The sequence below is a fragment of the Nematolebias whitei genome, chromosome 20 (genome assembly GCF_014905685.2).
Source record: "Nematolebias whitei isolate Nwh7 chromosome 20, NemWhi1, whole genome shotgun sequence".
Taxonomy (NCBI): Eukaryota; Metazoa; Chordata; class Actinopteri; order Cyprinodontiformes; family Rivulidae; genus Nematolebias; species Nematolebias whitei.
The window spans coordinates 529,508-541,012 of record NC_056517.1 but is presented as its reverse complement, the minus strand read 5'-3'; the positions used below and the strand labels follow the sequence as shown (position 1 = coordinate 541,012).

The following is an 11,505-nucleotide window of genomic DNA, read 5'->3' as shown; positions in this document are numbered from 1 at the left end:
TGTAGTGTTAATGTTGTTGAGGGTTGTAGCATTGTATGTTGTAGTGTGAATGTTGTTGGGGGTTGTACTGTTGTATGTTGTAGTGAGGATGTTGCTGGGGGTTGGTGCATTGTATGTTGTAATGTGAAAGTTGTTGGATGTTGTAGCATTATATGTTTTAGTATTGATGTTGTTAGAGGTTGTAGCATTGTGTGTTGTAGTGTGAATGCTGTTAGGGGTTGTAGCATTGTATGTTGAAGTGTTAATGTTGCTGGGTGTTGTAGCATTGTATGTTGTAGTATGGATGTTGTTAGAGGTTGTAGCATTGTGTGTTGTAGTATTAATGTTGTTGGGGCTTGTAGCATTGTATGTTGTAGTATGAATGTTGTTGGAAATTGTAGCTTTGGATATTGTATTGTGAATGTTATTGGGGGTTGTAGCATTGTATGTTGTTTTGAGAATGTTGCTTTGGGATGTAGCATTCAATTTTGTAGTGTAAATGTTTTTTGTTGTAGCATTGTATGTTGTAGTGTGAATGCTGTTTGGAGTTGTTGCATTGTATGTTGTGGTGTCAATGTTGTTGGAAATTGTAGTATTGGATGTTGTAGTGAGAATGTTGTCGGGGGTTGTAGCGTTGTATGTTTTAATGTAAATATTGTTGGGTGTTGTAGAATTGTATCTTGTAGTTTGAATGTTGTTAGGGCTTGTAGCATTGTATGTTGTAATGTGAAAGTTGTTGGGTGTTGTGGCATTGTATGTTGTAGTGTGAATGTTGTTTAGGGTTGTTGCATCATTTACTGTTATGGGATTTTTGGTCGTTGGTATTTCATTGCTTACAGTTGTGTGACTGTTGCGTAGTTTTGTTTCTGTGTAAATTGTTATGGTATTAATGCTAGGTTTTGTGGTATTGTACGTTGAAGTATGAATGCTGCTGGATTGTGTTGCATTGTACATTGTTGTGTCATTGCTACTTGGTTGTGAAACGCTGTGTGCTGTATGAATGTGAGTTGTTTCTGTTTGTGTTGTGAAATTATTGCTCTTTGTTATTGCATTGTATGTTGTATGAATTTGACTGCCTGTTATAGTTGTGTAATTCTTGTTAACTGTTGTTGCATTGTACCTTGTTGTGTAAATGCTGCTAGATATTGTAGCATTGCTCACAGTTGTAAAATTGTCGCTGGTTATTTTTTTATTATATGCTGTTGTAAAGTTGTTGCTAGGTGTTGTATTGTTTATGGCTGTGTAATGGTGACTAAGTGTAGTCACATTATAGTCTTTGCTTAGAGTGGAAGCAGTGTAAAGGCTTGTGTAAATGGAATCAATGTGATTGTTTTTGTTTGTGGTTTCATGGTACACTTCTGTGGGATTGATGTTTTGTGGTGTTACATTTGGTGTGTTTGTATAATTTTCAGGAAATGTATTTCTTGTATTACTTGTGAATACATTCTTGTTAAGCATGTCACTGTTTTCTGTGGATATGTCATAAACACCTTTGTTAATGTTAGTGGATGGTGTGTGGTTAGTGGCTACTGCAGTTGTATTGTACACCATTGTGTGACTGGGGGAGAGTGTAACTGTATGTAAATTGTACTTTGGTGTTTCATTGGATGTAAACACACTTGTCATAGTTACATTATTTATTATTGTGCGACTAGGGACTGTGAGTTCTTCAGCTGTGGTTATGTTGAATCCTTCTGTGTGTTTAGGAGACAGGGTGGTTTTAGAAATGTTAGCATTTGTTGAACCGTTTTGTGATTTCTTATTGTTTGTATCAGTGGTAATGCTGTGCGAAGTTGGGTTGTTGTTTGGTAGGGTTGTACTTGTTTCTTTAGTTTGGTTGGGAACAGTTCCAGTTAAATGCTGTGAGCTTGTTTGGAAGACTGGCTTTTCTGTTTCAGACTGTAAACTGGTTAAATGTGTGTGTGTCACAGCTGGATGAGAGTCTTCAGTTGTGTAGGTCACAGACGGCAGTGTAGATTTAGGAGCAGCAGTGACGCCGTTTGTCTGAGTGGCGGCTTGTGTTGGGTGTAAAGTTTGTTGCTCTGGAGAGCAACGGTCAGCCAGGAGAACAGCAACTGTCTCGTTAGCATCACTGAAATAACAAATGAAAAGCAGGAGACATTAGAATATTTTAGAGCAATGTTATAAAACAATTTCTATAAAAGAAAATATATTATCTATAGAAAAATATTAAAATGTGTACATGTATTTAAAACATTAAATTACTAAATAATTGGCTCTACAGACAAGCAGAATAATAAAAACTGGAAAATTGTAGTTATTTTTATTTTATTTTATTTTGTTTGTATCTGCATTCGATGTGAGACCGTGATGGAAGCGTGTGGAAATACAATTAATTAATTTGTAAGATTTTGTTGTTACACTAATTTTGCCATAGTTGTTTTGATCATAAATAGGTATATAAAATGTTTCTAATTGTGTTTTCGGTTTTATGTTTTTATTCCATGTGCTGTAAATATATCTTGCTACTTTTTATTTGATGATGTGATATTTTTGTTAAGCACTTTGGTAACAGTTTCTGTTTTATATGTGCTCTATAAATAAATCTGACTTGACTTGACTTGACTAAATGGTGTCAAGATACTTCTACTGCAACAAGAATTATTTTTTATTCCGGCTGCTCCCTTCTTCAGGTGTCACTACAGCGAACTAAGTTGCACGAAGACTTGGCAATTATTTTTACACCAGATGACGCAACCACAGACACCGAGCTACCGCAGCCCTCTGTGTGGAGCACAGAACTGCTATCTAGGGTGTCTGGGGTAGCAGATGGCGGGGGTTAAGAGCCTTGATCAAGGGCCCAGACTGGGGCAAATGAGGGCGGAGGCAGGTGTGGATGCTTCACCTTTCCCACCCACATTTTGATATTGTCTGTACCGGGAATTGAACCCGCAAGCTTCTGATCACAGGCCCACCTTCTCTAACCTCTGCACCACCACTCCCTCTATTCTGACATCAAGACTTGGATGGCTGCGAACTTTTTGAGTTTTAATGATCATAAGACTGAGATCATTGTATTTAACCCTAGCTCTGCCACTGTCACTGATCCTGCAAACCTGGACTCCCTTCAGCCACATCTAAAACAGTCTGTTACCAATCTCGGGATAGTTTTAGACTCTGACTTTAAGTTTAATAAGCAGATAAATTCTGTTCTTCAAAAAAGCTTCTTTCAGTTAAGGCAGATAGCTAAGCTCAAGTCCGTCCTGTCCAGATCCGACCTTGAAAAACTAGTCCATGCATTTATTACAACCCGGCTGGACTACTGTAACTCGCTTTATGCTGAGGTCAGTCAGGTCTCTCTCTCACGTCTCCAGCTTGTCCAAAATGCTGCAGCTCGGCTACTAACAGGAACTCGCAGGTTTGAGCACATTACTCCAGTTCTGTCTTCTCTTCACTGGCTTCCTGTGTGTGTCAGAGTTGATTTTAAGATTCTTCTGCTGACATTTAAGTGTGTTAATGGCCTCACACCTCTCCGACCTTCTTCATCCTTATACTCCTTCTCAGGCCTTGAGATCATCAGACCAGCTGCTTTTGGCCATACCAAAAACCTGGCTGAAGCTCAGAGGAGATCGGGCGTTTTCAGTCATGGGCCCTAAACTCTGGAATAATCTGCCCATCAACATTCGACAGGCCACCTCAGTCTCTATTTTTAAATCTCTCCTCAAAACACATCTGTACTCATTGGCATTTAACACAGTGTGATCTCATTTGGTATTTCGTTGTTGATGATTGTGTTCATCCATTTTGCTTTTATTCCCTGACATTTAACGCAGGGTGATTTGATTTAGTATTTCATTGTTTCTCATTATATTTAATGTTTTTATGCTTTTATTGCTGTAATATGTTGTTATTAAAATTTGATGCTGTGATCTTTTTTGGTAAGTACTTTGATAACAGTTACTGTTTTAAATGTGCTATATAAATAAATGTGTCTTGACTTGACTGTTGCAACAAGTATGATTGTTGTTAATGTATTTGAGGGGGGCCGTGACTGAGTGGCTAGAGCAGTCGGCCTCCAGTGGGAGAGTTGGGGGTTCGATTCCACCAGCATTTGCATGCCAAAGTGTCCCTGGGCAAGACACTGAACCCCTTATTGCCTCTGATATGTGCCCCATCTGTGTATGAATGTGTTCTAAAAGCACTGATTAGTCTTTGTACAGACATAGTAGAGTGCTGTATGAATGGGTAAATGAGGGCACCGATTGTGTTGTAAAGTGCTTTGAGTCTCTTGATAAAATAGAACAACACTATATAAATCAGTCCATTTAACATTTATCATATTATTTTACTATAAAATGTATTTTGATACACACACACATGCACATACATTACTACACTAAATGAATAAAATGTGCAGTACAGTAGTCCCTCGCTGCTTTGCGGTTCGTTTTTCACGGGTTTGCTAAATTGTGGATTTTCAAAATAAGATTGGACATGACACAGTTGGCTGATTGATGGATGAGCCATGGGTTGTTTATTTAAAATAAATTGTTTTTTTTTTATTAAACTTTTTTTTCATTCAACCTTTATTTAAACAGATAAATCACATTGAGCCTCGAAGACTCATTTACAAGTGAGACCTGTTTGGACAGACAAAAAACAGTGGTTCACTGGAAACATGTAGAAGTTGGAGGTGAAAAATAATCCTATCAAACTTTTTTTTCTTGCCTGAGAAAAAAAAACATCCATCCATCCATCCATCCATTTTCTTCCGCTTATCCGGGGTCGCGTCGCGGGGGTAGCAGCCTAAGAAGGGAGGCCCAGACTTCCCTCTCCCCGGCCACTTGGTTCAGCTCCTCCGGGGGAATCCCGAGGCATTCTCATGCCAGCCGAGAAACATAGTCCCTCCAGCGTGTCCTGGGTCTTCCTCTGGGCCTCCTTCCAGTGGGACATGTCTGGAACACCTCACCAGGGAGGCGTCCAGGAGGCATCCTAAAAAGATGTCAAAGCCACCTCAACTGGCTCCTCTCAACGTGGAGAAGCAGCAGCTCTACTCTGAGTCCCTCCTAGATGATCGAGCTTCTCACCCTATCTCTAAGGGAGAGCCCAGACACCTTGCAGAGAAAACTCATTTCAGCCGCTTGTATCCAAGATCTCGTTCTTTCGGTCACAACCCAAAGCTCATGACCATAGATGAGGGTAGGAACGTAGATCGATCGGTAAATTGAGAGATTTGCCTTTTGACTCAGCTCTCTCTTCACCAGGACAGACCTGTACAGTGCCTGCTTCACTGCAGAAGCTGCACCTATCCGCCTATTGATCTCACGCTCCATTTTTCCCTCATTCGTGAACAAGACCCCAAGATACTTGAACTTCTCCACTTGGGGTAGGACCTCCTCCCTGACCCGGAGAGGGCACTCTACCCTTTTCCGGCTCAAGACCATGGCCTCGGATTTGGAGGAACAGATCCTCATCCCGGCCGCGTCACATTCGGCTGCAAACCGCTCCAGCGAAAGCTGTAGATCACGATCTGATGAAGCCAATAGGACCACATCATCTGCAAAAAGCAGAGACGCAATCCTAAGGCCACCAAAACGGATCCCCTCAACACCTTGGCTGCACCTAGAAATTCTGTCCATAAAAGTTATGAACAGAATTGGTGACAAAGGACAACCTTGGCGGAGTCCAACTCTCACCGGGAACAAGCCCGACTTGCTGCCGGCAATGCGGACCAGGCTCTGACACCGGTCGTACAGGGACCTAACAGCCCATATCAAAGGGCCCGGTACCCCATACTCCCAGAGTACCCTCCACAGCGTTTCCCGAGGGACGCGGTCGAACGCCTTCTCCAAGTCCACAAAGCACATGTAGACCAGTTGGGCAATCTCCCACGCACCTTCCAGGACCCTGCTGAGAGTGTAGAGCTGGTCCAGTGTTCCACGGCCAGGACAAAAACCGTACTGCTCCTCCTGAATTCGAGGTTTGACTATCCGATGGACCCTCCTCTCCAGAACCTCAGAATAGACCTTATCAGGGAGGCTTAAGAGCGTGATTCCCCTGTAGTTGGAACACACTCTACGGTCCTCCTTTTTGAAAAGGGGGACCAGCACCCCGGTCTGCCAATGCAGGGGAACTTCCACTGATGTCCACGCAATATTGCAGAGTTGCGTAAGCCAACACAACCCTACAACATCCAGAGCCTTAAGGAACTCCAGGCGAATCTCATCCACCTCTGGGGCCCTGCCACAGAGGAGATTTTTAATCACCTCAGTGACCTTAGCACCAGATATTGGAGGGCCTGACCCAGAGTCCCCAGGCTCCGCTTCCTCAGTGGAAGACGTGCCGGTGGGATTGAGGAGGTCTTCAAAGTATTCTGCCCACTGACCCACAACATCCTGAGTTGAGGTCAGCAGCACACCACTCCCACTATAAACAGTGTTGGTGGTGTACTGCTTTCTCTCCCTGAGATGCCAGATAGTGGACCAAAATCGCCTCAAAGCCGTGCAGCAGTCATTCTCCATGGCCTCTCCGAACTCCTCCCATGCTCGAGTTATTGCCTCAGCAACCACCCGAGCCGCATGTCGCTTGGACTGCTGGTATCCATCAGCTGCTTCTGGGGTCCCACAGGCCAAAAAGGCCCAATAGGACTCATTCTTTAACCTGACAGCATCCCTCACCGATGGTGTCCACCACCGGGTTAGAGGTTTGCCACTGCGACAGGCACCGACAACCCTGCGGCCGCTTCTCCGGTATGCCGCCTCGACAATAGAGGCACGGAACATGGCCTCTAATAAAAAAACTTTTTTTTCCTAAAAAAAACCTCTAATATTAAAAAAATACCTCGCACGAACAAGCACATATTTACGTAGACATTCTGCAATTGGAGACGAGAGCAGTCAACAATGCTTATAGATGCTCTCAAGGTCACTGTAATCAGTCAATGTCTTGCGGTGAGATCCATAAACATTCTCGAGGGGATGTAGAGGAATGGCCAAGGATAACATCTATGAGAATCCAAGAGTCCTGAAATGATGACACAAAGTTTATTCAGCTGGTTCATTTGGTTATCAGTTGGAAATTCCTCAGGGAGGGGGTGGTGAGTGTCAGATCACATGTTCTCCAGGTGAATTCAGATAAGATGACCTTCAAGACCAGCCATGGGAACCAAAATTTAGATAAACACACAGTTGTTTTCGGGACAGGCAGGACTTAATGACATCTACCTTGAGTCTGTGTTGGTCAACTCGGTTCCGAAATGTCCAATTTAACATGGCCACACCACTGGAACGTGACTGAGTAAAATCCCCAAGATCTGATCCATTCAGCCCAAAGCATTTGAGTCCGGGTACTCGAGACACGAACCAAGCCATCAAAAAGGCAAGCAGCATGATCCGGTCCAAATTTGCTGCCGATGACTTCCTTGATTGTAGATTAAAAACCAGCAACCAGCTGTAGAAGAAAGGGTCCTCAGATTGTTGAGTTTTATTAGTAATTTTATTATTTATTCTATACCACTTGCTTTCCTGTTCTGAAGCAAGAACTTTTTAAATCAGACTTGAATTTTACCCTTTTTTAGTGAGTTATTTTCGTATTAAATTCAAATGTCATATATAATGAAAACACTTTGAGTCAAAGTACAATTTTGTGAGGTTTATTATCAGTTTTGGTATAAGTGGTCAAAATCAAATCATGAGTACAGCTGAAAAATGAATGATGGCTTTAATTTGACAACACAAGATGATGTTAGATAATTATCTTCTAACTTTAATATGGTGAATTATGAGGTTTAAAAGCAGAGTAAATTATCATCTATAAATTTAATTAAATGGAGTAGACAGATGTAATCTGTCAATTTAGGAAAACTTAATTCTAATTAATAATGATTGATTTTTTTAGACTGGACAACTTCTTATCTTGGGCATCAGACACCAGCAGAGAAAGAGGATCAGCTTTTCCTACAGATTGGAGAGTATAATTCAACCACCGCGGGTTACCAGGACTCTGTTGAGATGAGTTAAAGCATCAAAGGTGGGATTTCCCTCGACCCTGGACATCAGCTGAAATATAGTCGACAGTTAGGCTCCCGATGGGGTCAGTTGATGAGCTACCGGAGGGCTGCGTTTTCTCCTTCTGGTGACAAGGATCTTCTGGCATAAGTTTCCAATTGTTTGACCTTACTTCTTCAAAGCTTCTTCCAGACTGCTCTAAGCCAAATGTCAGAAAAATAAATTTCTTTGACTTAGAGGGCGTTACAATATTGATGGTCGAGCCAATCACAACAGAAGGATGGACCTTCGTTCCAAGTTACTGTTTGAACTTTAATAACCTCAATAAAAATATTAAATGACTAATTTATTCTGCTTTGGTAAATTCTCAATATAACAGGATAATCAAAACTTCTAAGCAGTTTTTTTTCATCCATAAACATTTTCATTAGACTTATGCAAACACAGTTGAAACTTTGAATACCAGTTTTACATCAAAACATTCACTTGTGTTAAGGAGAACTCAGAAATGATTTCTACCGTGGGATAGAAAAGAGTCCTTGAGAACAATGGGGTCTTTGTCACACTAAGACTATAGGATGAATCCTCCCTTTAGGAAGAGATAAGCATAAGCTTTAGATGTTATATTTCAATGGTCAGATGGAAAGGTTCTCATAGAAAGGGCCTTTTAGCTTTGCTGAAATCATAATCCCAGGTGTGCAATTAATTACAAAAACATATTGTTATTATTCTTTTTTGTAACATGGTTCCTTACTGTCCAGCTTTGTAATGAGAGTCAGTCTTACTTTCAAAGTATCAAAAGAATAAAAGTTGATAGTAGAAAAACCTCGATGTGTCCCTACATATCCCCCACTTTGCGATTTACAACCCGATCCATGGTTGGTGAATAGCAACAAACAGCATCCATACATCAGATGGGTTCCAACAAGTGTTGAGATACATTCCAAAAGTCAAAGTCAGTAACTCCAAGGTAGGAAAGGAGAAATTAATTAACGTTATTCCATACAAAGTCAAAAGGAATAGTTCCAATAGAAAATTAATCCAGGTTATTCCAAGTGAGAGGTTATTCCAAAAAAAAAAAAAATAATTCCATACTCTTTCTGGTGGAAGAGTGATGGGGACCGGTTGGCGTACCTTTGCCTATACTCTAAGGTTTTTGAAGTCAATCAAAGGCTGAAATTGGTTTAAAAGATCTTGGCCTACTAAGAAAGGGATGGACTCAAGGTGTGATACATACACGAGGTGTATGATCATCATTGGTCCAATCTAAAGTTGAATCAGGGCTACTCTGGACAGAGTGGTTTCATCGAGGGTGTACGGCTTCACATCTAAGGCACATGGTTGGAGGATAAGATCTCTGCCGGCCCGATTTGCCACTGATCGCAGTTTCTCAAACAGTGTGGCAGACATTAGTGTTATGTCTGCCCCAGTGTCCAGAAGAGCATCATGTGTCATAACCTGTTCAAGGGTCAGGGAAAGATATAACTTTCTTTCGACTCCTTTTTCAGTTAGGTTACACAAGAACTGTTGCACTGGAGGTTCCACTGGAATCCTAGAGTCATCATTCTCAAATGAAGGGTCATCAACATTCATTTGAGACAGCACTTGGTATGTGTGACTGGTCAGTTTCTGATTCTGAACCATAAAGGTCAAGATCAGAGGTCTATACTTCAGCAGTAGGGGAAGAGCTGCGATCTGCAGTTGAAGATTGAGTCTCTTCCCTTATGACTTGGGGTTCCAAAGGTAGAGTGGCAACAGTTGGACTGTTAAATTCAGGAACAAGATACATTATTGGTAGAAGGTCAGCCTTGTTCTGTTTATTGTCTTTGCGTATTTCTTCCAGTATATGCATGACAATCTGCCTATCTTTTGGGTTTAGATCGCTGAGGTCTTCTTGAGGCTTGGTTGACTCCCTTACTTTTTCAGGATGTCGCACATGCGGTGAGACTGGTTCTTTTTCAGGTTGAGCACGACAGTTCTGAAACTGGTGGGTCTGCTTTGAGGGTTGGTCATGATTTGTGAATCTGCGGTTATATTTTGGGGAGTGTCTAACCCCCTGATAATCTCTGTTGTAGTTTCGGTAGTCAGGATGTGGATAGTTTTGGTTCTTTAAAGAGTCTGGATGTTTACTTGGGCCTTTACCCTAACAAGGATTGTCAGGCCCGAAATACTGTTGTGTCTCACTGGATTTGGGTGTTGGAGGTGCACATTTATCTCGGTGCGAGTCAGAATTTTGCACCAGTTCCTTCAAGTTCTAATGGCAAAGAACTTGTATTCATCATTAGGACAGCGTTTGGTCAGCCAGTCTGGCCTGTTTTAGCTTCTGGAATGCTAAAGTGGCCCAGTCGTGAAGCTGCTGAATCGTGGCAGTCCAAGGGTCAGCCATTATGCCTAGCTGATGGCTAACAGATGGATGGAGATTTTGGACAAATAGAGTTAGAAAATTAGTGTCTTCTTCCATCTGAGGTTCATTTCGCAAACAAAAATAAGCACGGAGAAGCCGGCAATAGTAGTTGTTTGATGGTTCGTGTCTGCCTTTTCTGACTGTAAGGGCTGATGCCAGTCCAGACTGTAAGCCAAGGTCAGAGAACTCTTTCTGTAGAGCTTGACGCAAGAAGAGACTAGTCTGTACGTGAGTCGGTTGATGGTCGACAAACTTATTGACCTCCCTACTGGCTGTCAGCTTAATCAGGTAGATGTAGTCCCGGACGGTAGTGTCAGGAAATCTTTGAAGGTGGAAGTCAAGGTCATCAAGATAAGCTCTGGTGTCATGTTGACCACTTGCTGAGGGGTCAAAGCAGCTGATGTTTTTAGCAATTTTGTCCAATTCTCTGTCGGACGGACCATGCCGGGCTCGGTTTACTCTTTGGTCTGGAGGGGGGGTCACGTCTAGTGACTGTTGGTGTAACTGGAGGGTAAGTCCAGGTTACCATGGGGGAGTTGGGCTTAAAGGCATACTCCCCTGCTGATCTACTTGTCTGGCCCAAGTCATCAACATGTGTTGGGTAAACTCGAGGAGGGGTCACGCTCACCCGAGGAGGAGGTGGTGAACTCACCTGAGGAGGTTCTGCACCTGTGTCAGGGAGTTCCTGAGTGGTTGAGCTTGTTTTTATTTATTTTTTTTTATTTTAATGTATTTATTCATTTCAAATTAAAAACACAATAACAATTTCAAAACAAGAGAGTAAAATACAAAACATAAAATGAAAGACAGCAGAAGAAGAAAAAAAATCTTATTATTTCTGCCACTTCTTAAACAAAATCAATTCAAACAATCAATTCAATCAATAATCATCTATAAATAATACAACAAAATTACATAACTGTTCACAATTTTTCCATTTATATTTCGTTTGATATTAACTAACTTAAATCTACATGTATCTATTCAACAATATGTTCTTAATCTTTTTCTTGAATATAAACATTGACTTTGATTTTTTTTACATCATCATCCAAACTATTCCAAAAACCTATTCCCTGTACTGAAGTAGACCTACCCCTTAAACTAGTCCTATACTTTGGTTTCACAAATATATCTGTTCCCTTTAGAGTATAA

General features: G+C 41.5%; 1 protein-coding gene across 1 annotated transcript in view; it reads right to left on the bottom strand.

The window, feature by feature from the left end:
- Positions 1 to 9,959, bottom strand: part of adgrg2a (adhesion G protein-coupled receptor G2a) — a 46,817-nt gene extending 36,858 nt beyond the window's left edge. The window contains exons 1-3 of the mRNA XM_037694367.1: positions 9,865 to 9,959; positions 9,616 to 9,709; positions 9,234 to 9,404 (exon numbers count right to left, since the gene is read on the bottom strand). Coding sequence (XP_037550295.1) covers positions 9,234 to 9,404; positions 9,616 to 9,709; positions 9,865 to 9,959 — 360 coding nt within the window. The remainder of the gene's footprint in view (positions 1 to 9,233; positions 9,405 to 9,615; positions 9,710 to 9,864) is intronic.
- Positions 9,960 to 11,505: the final 1,546 nt, after the last annotated feature.